General features: G+C 43.8%; 1 protein-coding gene across 1 annotated transcript; it reads right to left on the bottom strand.

Moving 5' to 3' along the window:
- Window positions 1–249: 249 nt before the first annotated feature.
- On the bottom strand, window positions 250–10,506 carry Snrnp27 (small nuclear ribonucleoprotein U4/U6.U5 subunit 27). Its single transcript, XM_032906161.1, has 6 exons — window positions 10,427–10,506; window positions 8,905–9,025; window positions 7,656–7,768; window positions 6,618–6,697; window positions 1,776–1,840; window positions 250–1,073 (listed from the first exon to the last, which is right to left on the bottom strand). The coding sequence occupies exons 1-6, from the start codon at window positions 10,458–10,460 to the stop codon at window positions 1,019–1,021; spliced, it is 468 nt and encodes a 155-aa protein (XP_032762052.1). The 5' UTR covers window positions 10,461–10,506; the 3' UTR covers window positions 250–1,018.
- Window positions 10,507–12,876: the final 2,370 nt, after the last annotated feature.

Raw genomic sequence — 12,876 nt, 5'->3', positions numbered from 1 at the left:
TGATTCGTTATGGTACAACTAAAAAGCCACAAGATGCCACATCTCTAAACAACAATGTAAACAGCATAAAAATGTTCACTGTAAAGCCTGGCAGAGGTAGCACAGGCCTTTAATCCCAGAACTGGGAGGCAGAAGCAGGCAGGTGGATCTGAGTTCGAGGCCAGCCTGGTCTACAAAGTGAGTTTCAGGATAGCCAGGATCACACAAAAAAACCTTGTCTCAAAACAAACAACAAACAAGCAAACAATGTTAATGGTAAATGAAGGTTAGGAGGGCTGTATATTTTACTCACTATCTCATGGGTGGGTAAGAAATATACATCCATAAGAGCCTGGAAAGACACACAAAATGTTTCTGCTGTACATTACAGGGAAGGAACTTGGGCTTTTCTTTTGCTGTCTGGTTCTCCTAAATTAGCAAACATGTGTGGCTTTTGTTCCTGAACATAGTAAATGATACTTTGGGGTGAAAGGAAGAATGTATAAAAATCCAAAGCTATGTATTTTCCATTTTTCCATCTCAGCTGGCATGGGGACATACTGGTGATCCCAGCAGCACAGAGCTAGAGGAAGGCAGTGTGTCCCAATTGCAAGGCTAATCTAGGCTACATAACAAGACCTTGTTTCAAAACAAAACCAGTCTATGTGTAGGGAAAAAAAAGGGGGGGGGGACTCTTTAATCTAGTAATAAAGATATTTGTAAAATAAATATAAAATGGGTAGAAACATTGTTTTATTGGGGAAACATGTAATTTACTTTCAGTTTTTAAGAACACCTAGCGAGCATCCAAGAAGAAAGCACACATAGTTTCAAAGGAACAAGGACAGACAAATGGGCTGGTGGCCACCCCAGGGACACTGCCTTGAAAAGTAAGTAAGGTGAGTGTCATAAATAAGACTTTCTTACTTTATAAGAAGGAAGAATCAAGATCCTGTTTTGATGTGTATTAAATACAAAATATAAAATACTCTCTGACCCAGACGAGGGGGGAAAAATCATCCATCCAACACCTCTAGGCTCATGCAATAAAATCCAGAGGTCTGTTGAATCCGCCTTTTCGATTCATGTACTGCCTACGATAAAAAGAGAAAAAATTTTTTAAATTTTGGACTCATTTTAAAAGTATAATAAAAACATATTTCAAGAATTCAAACTCACAGCATCTTTCAAATAGCAATATTTTATCTGTTGTGTGATGGTGTGTGTCTAGAATCATTGGTATTGCAGTGGTGGAGGTGCAAGGATTTTGAGTTCAAGCTCGGCCTGGAATACAGAGACCCTGTTCTCAAAAGCAGGGCCAAGGAGATGGTTCAGTGGGTAAGAGCGGCCTTCCAAGCATGAGAGTTGTAAAAGACTGGACATGACTGCCTAGCCTATAACCCCAGCAGTTGGAGAAGAGCTCACTGACCAGTCCAGCCAGAATTATGAGCTTCACGTGCAGAGAGCCTACCCCAAGGCATAATGGGCAGAGCTTGTTTGCTAACATGTAAACTGAAGGATACTGTGATACATCAGAAGGCAAACAACAAAGACAGTATACCTCACAGAGCCAATCTTGGCGGATGGATAATTGTGATCCCAACATTTGGGCGGCAGAGGCCCGAGGACTGGGTCATGTTTATCTTTGTCTATGGCTCAAAAGATGAGGTGTGGGGGGTACGCAAGTGAGGTAGCAAGCACACATGTGCAAACTGTGGAAAACATTCCTAAACACAATAATCCTGTAATAACTCTCTTTTCCAAGCATAAGCACACGTGGCCTGGGACGTGCATACCTGTATTTCCTCTTCTGAGACACGTTGATGGCATAGGCATTTACAGAGCCATCTACCTTCTTTCCCTGGAGAGAGACAGAAGGTCATATTAGATACCTGGCTCACAGAGTGGGTCCAGCGGGTACATCCTGGGTGGCAAAAGCCATTCAAGAAAAAGGCCCAATGAAGGAGAGGTAGTCACCCAGAGGACACCCCACAAACTTTCAAGTGTTGCAACTCTGTTCATACCTAAGCATCAATACAATGTGCCAACAGGCAAACATTGGGGGCTGGGAGGTACTCAGTGGCAGGGCGTTTGCCTTGAGAACCTCAGCACCACAAAGCAGAAACAATATGCATTCAGTTTTCATGATGTGCAAGGCACAGAAACAGATTCGAACTTCCTGCAAAGACCTCTTTGAAATGAGATCAAGGTTCTCATTTACACACACTGTAACCTTGGCTCCTAATGTTCTCAATCAAGCTGGGTCAATTTTCTCTATGTTTAACTCCCATCTCTTGCAGAGACTGACTCAACACTTAAATCAGGAAGTGGAACTTGGAACAGGTACAAGATGAGCTGGTGCTGTTGGCTTTCCAAACGTCTATCTCCCTTCTCACCGTGGTCCAGACTCTATGCAGCCACTTGCTGCTATGCTGTCCCTCACGTCTGTCTTACCTTCCCTACCCCTACCCAGCCGTTAGCTATCTGGGTGCTGTCCACTGGTCGAGGTTAATTCAAATGATCCGGATGTTGTCAGCATCACTGTCTTTTCTAATCCCTGAATAGTATCAGTGTCAACTGTGCCTTCCTTGGGACACCTCACGTTACCCTGCAATACTGTGCTTTCTCCTAACTGCAGGCTGTGGCTTTTTTGCTTGTATGGACTTTTTTTTAGGTGGACTCTAGCAGCCCAGGCCAGCCTCAGTATGTAACTGAGGATTACCTGAACTTCCCGATTTCCTCTGTCCAAATGCTAGGATTATAGGCATGTGCCACCAAATGTGGCTTGAGGCTGTAGCTAGCTTCTTGGTGGAGGCTGTACCCTCAGGCCCTAGGTCACTCTACTTGCAAAAGTTTACAAAGATGTCAGTTTAATATGTCACTAACCAATGCAACAAAACACGCTGGCGTAAGTGACCAGCCCTCCTCCTGTGGGTTATCTGTGTGGCGTGTCACTAAACATCTGCATTAGGACAAAACCAGGGATTCTGAGCACTGAAGCTGAGCCCACACATTTGAAATGGGAGTTAAGATAAATATTTGCAATTAATTTTTGTTCTTCCTTTTTGTGCATGGAATTATGTACGTGTGCGTGCTCATGTGCAGGTATGCTCATGCAGGTGTACATGAGCATGTGCATGCATTTATGCAGTGGCCAGAGCTCTATGTTGGGTGTCTTCCTCAGTTGCTCTCCATCTTTTAAAGGTTTTTACATTTATCTCCTGTACGCTGCGCACACATACACACCGCTTAGCCATCTCACTGGCTCTCTACCTTACTTGGGATGAGACCTCTCACTGGAACTCATCAGACCTGCTCGAGTGGCTGCCAGCCCGATGCAGCCATCTATCTCCCTATCCGTTCGTGTTTGTCCCTGCTCCGCTGCTGAGGACACACATGTGTGCCTCAGAACCTGGTCTGTTTGTTTTGTTTTCTGTCGCTGCTGGGAATCAAACTCAGGTCCTTGCACTTGCAGTCAGCACTTTATGAACTGAGCCAGCTCCTAAGCCCCACTTTGGACTTAATTTTGGACTCCTATTTTCACTAAACTTTTCAAGAAAGTAGTGACACTGAACAAACTCCTGAGGTGTTGTCACTTGAGTTCCCAAGAGCAGGCAGTTTGCAAGACCTCAGAAGAGCAGCCTTACATCAGAACATCACGTTCATCTTCTCACTGTGTGCAGAGCTGCGCGTTACTATGCTGTTCCCATGTGTGGGGAGAGAAAATTATCCATTAGTAAACATAAGGAAACTACGAATGTTTAGAAAGAAAAATGAGCGGGCCGAGAGGCTTTAACTGACAGACACGAAGCCAAATGCACATGAACCAAATTAGCACCTATGTGAAGTGGTTAGGAAATAACCACATGTGGGCCGGGCTGTGGCTCTGTGGTGCATAAATGACCCATCATGCATTGAGCCAAACCAGACCGATGAAGACCTGACCCAAGTTGCTCTCATTTTATAGCATCTAAGAATGCTTACTTAATGTCTCCTTTACAAGCAAAGCTCTTCTGACTATAATAAGCCAGCGTCTGGAGACCTTTACAGCCCTAAGGAATTACGAATATGAACTAGGCAATGACAAGTCCAAAAACCAAGCTCCTTCACTACTATTCTAAGAACACTAAGATCATGATAGCTTCACTCTCTAAGTATTGACATTTGTTAGATACATATAAATAATGATTACAATACATATTATAAATACTCTGAATAAAAGGAAGACTTGAGCTGGGTGTGTTTCCACATCCCCAGAATCACAGGACTTGGGAGGGTGAAGTAGGAGGGATCACGACTGTCTCAAACAACAAGACACAGATCAGAGAATCTGGTATATTTAAAGACGAAAAGTTGGGACGTTAATAGTGTTAAATTCTAAAATGGAGTTTACATAACCACTGTAAAAGCAAGAGGTTAGAGAGGAAAATACTTCAAGATACAGCTATAGGACAGAAGCCAAAGGGGCCTTTAGTAATATAGGAAATAATTCTAAGACACTGCTAGATGGGCATAGACACAGAAAGCTCTCCTGAAGAGACAGACAGCCTACAGAGCTGAGAAACGAGAGTCCTTGCCATCTACATGAAGCGGAGCATTCATAGCAACAGGAGACATCCAACTGCAGTAATTAAACACCAAACAAGAAGAAAATTACTCAAAAAGTGAGCTAATGAACTGAAGACGATTCCCCAAAGGAAAGAAACACAAATGGCCAATAACCATGTCTTTAATCATCAGGGAAATGTAAATTAAAACTACTTCACCTTACCCTAGTCAGAACAGTTATTACCAAAAGTCAAATGACAGGCTGGAGAAATGGCTCAGCAGTTAAGAGCACTTATCCTTCTTCCAGAGGGCCAAGGTGTGGTTCTGAGTACACACGTGGCAAGTCCCAACAGTCTGCAGTCCAGTTTCAGGGGATCTAGCATGGACTTTAACATCCTCAGGCAGCAGGCACGCATGTAGTAGTGTATACCCCCACAGGCAAGACACTCATAAACATTCAAAGAAAAAAATCAATCTTAAAACAATAAAACAAACAACAATGAATACTGGCAAGGATACAGGAAAAGGAATCCCTTCCTCATTGCTAGTGGGAGTGTAAGCTGGACTATGGAAGTCAGTCTGGAGGCTTCCAAAACCACTAAAAGCCTACTTCTGCTTGGCAATGAATTCCAACCCTCTCGTCGAGATACTAACTCCTCCATGTCTACTGCCATGCTACTCACCACAGCCAGGAAAGAGAACCAGCCCAGATGTCCATTGGTAGGCAGATGGATGAAGACAATGTGACAATGGAACTTTATACAGCCACGAAAAACAAAGGCAAGGAGCAAGTGGGAGCACACGCTTTTAATGCCAGCAGTCGGGAGGCGGAGGCAGGCGACCTCTGTGAGTGAGGTCAGCTGGATCTACAGAGGTAGTTCCAGGACCAGGACAGCCAAGGCTACCCAAAGAAACTGTGCCTTGAAAGACCAAAACCAAACCAAACCAAACTAAAACCAACCAAACAAAACCCCCAATCCAAACCAAATCAAAAAAACCAAAATAAATAAACAAACCAAACCCTAATCAAGTCATTTATAGGAAAATGAATGGAACTGGAATAAGAGAAGTAATCAGACTCAAAAAAAGACAATTATGTTTTCTCATATGCAAATCCTAAATTTTAATTTTTTTATGTATGTGTATGCATGTACATGTATTAGGGGGTGGATCGGTCATGAAACTAGAAAGGGGATCATAAGAGAGGAAGAGACCTTTGGGAAGAAGGGGAAAAAGAAGTCAGCAATATGTAATAGGAAAGTCAAATGGGACTAATGGGGAGGGGCCAGGCAGGCGGGGCAAGAGCAGGGGAGCAGGGTAACATACAAAACCACTCCTCATGCCAACTACTCAGACACCAAAGAAAGGGAAGAAGAGCTGGTCTTTACTTCTGTCTCTCAACAGTGTCCTGGCACTCCTAAATGGACACTGGTGAGCGCTCCAGACTCTCACAGGAATTAGAAAGAAACCTTACAGCACTTGAGATGACACCACCTATCAACAACTTAATGAGCACAGACCAGCAGTAGATTCTTTTTGATAGTTTATTTGCATAACTGAGTTGCCCTCCCTGTCCTCAATGTACCATACCTCTCATCTGTCCTCCATAGTCATCTTCCTGCAACACATTTCATGTCACTCCCCTGATGAAAATCCTTGCCTTTGCTCAGAGATTTGCCTCTGTTTGTAGAGCACTTGCATAGCATTTGTGAGGCCTCAGGCTCTGCCCCTTAAGATGTATGAATAAGGACAGAGAAATCCTGAATCTGCCCCAAAGCCCCACCTCGGATAGCCTCAGGGACAGTGGTTATGTAGGTCAGCACACTGGAAGTCCCCACCATGTACCTTGTGCCCTCATGCTTGAAAAGCACTTGCTGCTACACACCCTTGAAGCCTGGCCCCCTCTGTGCTGGGCATCCCCTGAATGCAGCTGTAGAGCTTCCTCTGCATGTGCTCATGCCCCTCAAAGACTGTGCAACAAATCGGCTGTGCCTCTGGCAGAAGTTACTGGTGGTAGCAAAAGAATGCGGAACCCGGACAGGCGAGGGAAAGCCCACCCGAGCACGCCACCGGCTCTGTGCTTTACTTACCTTTGTGGAGTCAAAAGAGGCAAATCCCATTAACTTCATCATTTCTATTTCCTCCTCCGTTTTACCCTCCAGATCTTCCTCTGCAAAATAAACAACCAGTGTTTGAGCTCTTATCATTACACATGTGGATGAAGAGATGTGCATCTGTGCAAATGAGAAGAGTAGCCAAAAGGTGTGCACGTTCCACCTCACCAGCAAAGAGCGGACAAAAGAAAGGCAAATCCAACAAGAAAAATCCCTATCAACCCTGACGTGCCGGGGTGTCCATCGAGTGATCACGGAGCCTTTAACATCAGAGGCAACACCAGCAAGTTTTGAAGATTATTTCCAAAGAAAGCTTTTTCTTATTTTTAAAAACACCTTTTCTAGGGCTAGAGAGATGGCTCAGCAGTTAGGAGCACTGACTGCTCTTCCAGAGGTCCTGAGTTCAATTCCTAGCAACACATGGTGGCTCACAACCATCTGTAATGGGATTCAATGCCCTCTTCTGGTGTTCTGACAGCTACAGTGTACTCATATACATAAAATAAATAAATCTTTAAAAAAAATTATCTTTAAAAGAATACCTTTCCTAAATCAGAACCAACACATACACTGGACATTCACTACTGTATAATTAAAATAAAATTTCAAGATCATACACAATGAACCCTTTAAAAGGTTAATATTTGCATCCTCAAAATTACACTTTGTAGACCAGGCTGGCCTTGAATTCAGAGATCTGCCTGCCTCTGGCTCCCTAGTGCTGGGATTAAAGGTGTGAATCACCACTGCCTGGCTTCAAATTTAAACTTTTTTTTTAAAAGATTTATTTATTATATATGCGTATACTATAGCTGTTTTTAGACACACCAGAAGAGGGCACCAGATCTCATTACAGATGGTTGTGAGCCACCATGTGGTTGCTGGGATTTGAACTCAGGACCTCTGGAAGAGCAGCCAGTGCTCTTAACCACTGAGCCATCTCTCCAGCCCCAAATTTAAACTTTTAACAAGACTGAAATTATCTAAACAAGGCTGCTTATCCAGCACCATTACCAGTAATCTGACGTTCTTTGTTCTTTACTTCTTTAGTTTCTTTCTTCTCCTCATCTCTTCTTTCTTTCAGCCGAGAAGGGGAGGGAGATGTGGATCTATGTCGCCTTGGAGACCTAATGTTTGTGAAGTAAAGATGTTATAAACACACATGCAAGACAATTCTGTTCATCTGCACAGTCTTCCATGAGCTTCTGACAGGGAAGACTCATCAAAGCCAGGCTACAGAGACCAGAGTCCCCTTTAGAGCAGATATAAGACGGATCTACCTGGGCTCTCTGATGCTCGGAAGAAAAATATTTATCCAAAAGTTATCAATATGACTAAGTCTAGAAAAGTTTGTGTTTCTAAGTTGAGCTGGATTAGATAGAGAGAGGGTCTGTAGCTAAGAACAAGTACTGCTTTAGCAGAAGACCCAGGTTTGGTTCCCAGTCACCAACAACAGCACTTCCTGGAATCTGACGTCCCCTGGCCTCCATGGGCATATACAGGCATGTATGTGGTACATGTAAAACTCATATAAGTGTACATACATGCATGTATACACACACACACACACACACACACTAAAAATATTTTAAAAGTTTGAAATTGGGCCACTGAGATGGTTACAGAGGTAAAAGTGCTGGACGACCTGAGTTGATTCTAAGGACTCATGCAGTGAAAGGAGAAAAGTGACTCCCAAGTTGTCCCTGACGTTCCCTTACACATCTGCACACCCCTTCAAATGCAATAAAAAAATGTACAAATGAACACACACACGTCTTAGAAGAATCCCTCCCTCCCTGTGGGTCACATACTTACATTTCTTACTCTACCAAATACCATTCTAAGGGCATTTCATTCGTTATTCCTGCTGCTCTTACAGAAAACTCCCTGGAGCTGGAGCGGTGGCTCAGCAGTTAAAAACACTGGCTGGCCTTCTAGAGGACATGGGCTCTAGCACCTGCAGCACAGCTCACAGCAGTCTGGAACACGTTTCTGATGCACCAGGTACAAACATATATGAAGGCTAAACACTCACACACAGAAAATAAGATGGATAACTTTAAAAGATGATGCTGATACAGTGTAATTAAACCATTGGCCCAGAGTAATGCCAACTTTAGAATCCTGTGATTAAACTTTGCCATTCCATGAAACCAGAGCCCCCTTCTAAGGGATAAAGGCAAAGTCAGGGGCACCTCCTGGACATCTCTGTAGCCAAGCTTCTGGCTTTTCTTGTCTTGTCTTATTTCGTGTCTACACTCACCTGGAGCGTCTTCGGTGTGGGGATCTTGAGCGGCTCCGTCTGCGATCTCTCTCCCTGGACCTGGACCTTTCTCGGCGTCTTCTTTCTCGATCCCGAGATGTGGACCGGGATCGCCTACGTTCTAAGACACAAACACAGCAGAGCTACAGGTTAATTTGAACACCTAGAGCTGTCCTATTCAAGTATAATGCAAGTCACTTCTAGTAGTCACAATGAACAGTTTTTAAAAAAAAAAAAAAACGTCTGCCGAGCATGGTACTTAGGGAAGAGGCAGGCCCTGTTCGTGAGTTCAAGGCCAGTCCACGAGTTCCAGAATAGCCACATCTAAGTGATAGAGAACCCTGTCTTAAAAAATAAACAAACAAACAAGAAGTAATTCTTGTGCATAGTGACACACATCTGTAACACCAGGACTGGAGAAGTGGAGGCAGAAAAGGCAATCATTCAAGACTAATGTCTATTATGGTAAGGCCCTGGCTGTGTGTGGGAAACAGAGGTTGGGGTATTGCTCAGGGACAGAGCACTTGCCTTCCATGTGCGAGGCACTAGGTTTGGTTCTCTTGAACACACACGCATACACACACACACACACACACACACCCCGAAAACCTACTAACACATCAACACATAACTTCACTTAAATTACTTTAAAGTCAAACAATGTGGTATATTTAAAATCACCCATATTTCGATTGCTTATACAATGGCTTAATATCTAATTAGGCTATCTCTCCAATTGGAATTATATTCTTAACATAAAGTTTTGTGGTTTTGAAAGTATGGCTGTGCATGAGGGCATTGCCCCCCCCCCCGCCACTTGTTCAATCTACCAATATCGTACGAATTAGTAAAATGGTTAAAGTAAAGCATAATAACACAAAATTGGTATTTTCCTCCCAAAAGGAAAACCAATCTATTGAAAATTTACAGCACTTTGACGGCTCAATTTGCTTGAGGCCCTGGTTGCCTAGTAAGAAAATTGAGTATACAACCAGTTGAAGGTGAGCCTTGTTCTAAACATCTAGAGACTAATTCTAATCCCTTAACAGGACCAAGGTCACAGAAATCCTCTGAGTTTGCCCCAAAAATCCCACCTTAAACCGCCTCAGTCCTGTACTCTCAGGGGCTGGGATACAAAAAGACATTAGGGATATCCTGTCTCAAACTCTAAACACTTTCAACTAATGACCTAGGCAGGGCACTTATATTTTTAGTAAGCATTTATAAGCCAAGGCAATCACTTGCTGAATGTTATGAGGGTGATGTTAATTCTCACACCAATGTTTCAAGGTAAAGTTATATAGGATGATTACGAGAATTGAACTAGAGAATGGCGGGCTGATTTATGATTTAAGCACAGTCCCCCCAGAAGCTAAGGGAAGGACTGTGGAACTCTTAATTCAGGGCGGGGCTGAGGAGAGCAGGCCCCAGCCTCGCCCCGTCCCGCATTCTCCCCGTCCCTCGGGGCAGGACGTGGGTAGCACCGGTCACCGTCCCAAGCCGCGAGATTTTCTGGACTCACCCCTACGCGGGGAGCGGCTACGACTTCGACCCATCGGAGTCCTACTCCTCCTCCGACCGCCCCGGAAACGACTCCATAACTTCCGGAGCAGCCGGAACTTGATTTTTTTTCTTTCTGGCCGACTGGAAACTAGCAGGACGCGTTGCGAGGGTTCCGGCTGCTCCAGCAAACCGACTACCTAGGTCCTGCCCCGGATGTCGCCCCAGGGCCTGAAGTTCCTGAAAGAACTTGTGGCGGATTCTGCTTCTTCAAGTTAGGATTTCTTCCTTCTTGTCGCAAAGTACTTTGACCCCTTTGTCCTCCTGGAGAACTCCCCTAGCTGTGCATCGCTCCACCCAGCATAATTCTCTCCTGTTTTCCCCAGCGTTTCTCCACACATTGAAAATACATCACACTAGTTCTTTTTTGTTGTGATTTTTGAGACAGGTTTCACTAGCCCTGGCTATCTAGGAACTTACTCTGTAGACCAGGCTGGCCTCAAACTCAGAGATTTGCCTGCCTCTGCCTCCCAAGTGTTGGGATTAAAAGAGTGCATCACCATGTTTAGGTCGCATGAATTCTAATCAGCATGAGCTGATTTTTGACTTTTGCACGTGATTCTTATTAAGTCAGCTTTAAATTTTCTCAGATGACTGGACTACTATATGGCGGTGTGGGAAAGTTTTAATTTTTACGTATGTGGGTGTCCCTAGAGCCTAGAAGAGGGCTTGTATTCCATGCAATTGGCCATTTAGAACCTCCTGACAGTAGGCACTGAGAAAATGAGCAGCAAATGCTCTTACCAACTGCACTCTGCCATCTCTTCAGCCTTTTTACTTTTGTAAGTAAAAGACTCCATCCTACTCCTGAAAAGAACCTCCAGAATGTTGCCATAACTTTCCAAATGAAAGGCTTTATGATGCACAAAAAAAAAAAAAAAAAAAGGAAAGACTCCTTGCCCTCAAAAGGATTGGGCCTTTTGCAGTAACACACACACACACACACACACACACACACACGCACACACACACGCACACACACACGCACACACACACACACAGTGAATGGAAGTGCAACCTCCACTGATGGAACCAATGCTAGGTGACGACAGTCAAAGGCTGAGGCTTGGCTTTTAGAACAAAAACTTGGGAGGAGGCAGAAGAGGCTAGTTTTAGTTTGAAAACCCTTGGTCCACAAGTCATCATGTAAAAAAAAAGTAAACACAATTAAATACATACATTTTTTGTAAGCTTCTTTAATACCTGTTCTCAACTAAACTAGAATTTCCACCATGAGGCCTGACTTCCATATTTTTGAGATTATGGCATAATGTGTGTCAAGGTGTGGAAGAGCATTAGTAGTCTCTCGTCATTTAAAAGGAAGTTTTAGGGATAATCTTGAATAAACACAACAGACAGCTGAAGTCACTGTCCCCAATGCAAGAGGGGAATTAGGGGAAGCCAAAGCACTGTGCGTTCGAGGTGTGAGAAGAGAGCAAAGCAACATAGGGGCTATGGGTGATCAAAAGTGGTTGGGAAGTACGATGAAGTTAGCTTAGCGGCCACTTCTGAGTGCCTGCTGAACGATGGATACTGCACTCGGGCAGCACTAGGGTAAAAGGAGGGATGACGTGGGCTGTGCCTCAAGAGGCTTGCAGTCTTCATCATGGAAGCAGATGATGGGACATTTTCACAGTGTGGATAGTGTCCAGTGTGTTCCAGAAGGATAAAAGGCCACTCAGCCTAATTTGATCTTCTAGGAGGGTTTCTGGAAATAATATTCCCAAGAGTTGAGATTACCTACTGTGCTATGTCCTACTTCACTGTGACATGAATACAAGTTTGTTCGCACATACACACACATAGGTGCATGTAGCATGGTGCCGAGCTTCTTTACCTGCTTAGGCATCTCACCGGTTCGAGTATATACATATATACACCTTTTGGTTACTGAGAAAGTCAGGGTTTGTCCCTAACAGTGATAACACTGATGGTGTCCATATGGAAGACACACAGAAGACAATGGACAGGTGCTTCCTTTATTATTTGAGGGCGCTTGTGCCAAGGAGTAACATGGGACATTCTCTTCCCTGAGTGCCACCTTAATTCAATGGAGCTCCCTCTGTGTACATTTATTCCATTCTGAGAAACTGATTTTTCTTCAGCTTATGGGAAAACCCAAATTCTATTTTTAAATATTTATTTATTTATTTATTTATTTACTTACTTATTACATATAAGTACACTGTAGCTGTCTTCAGACATACCAGAAGAGGGCATCAGATCTCATTACAGATGGTTGTGAGCCACCCTGTGGTTGCTGGGAACTGAACTCAGGACCTCTGGAAGAGCAGTAGTGCTCTTAACCGCTGAGCCATCTCTCCAGCCCCCCAAATCCTATTTTGATAGTTACACTATTAAGTACATGCAGGCATGCTGGCAAATCCTTTTCACTTGCATTCTCGAGGAAGT

Source organism: Rattus rattus, chromosome 6 (assembly GCF_011064425.1).
Source record: "Rattus rattus isolate New Zealand chromosome 6, Rrattus_CSIRO_v1, whole genome shotgun sequence".
Lineage (NCBI taxonomy): Eukaryota > Metazoa > Chordata > Mammalia > Rodentia > Muridae > Rattus > Rattus rattus.
The sequence above is the reverse complement of the archived record's forward strand: the minus strand, read 5'-3'. Positions and strand labels throughout refer to the sequence as shown.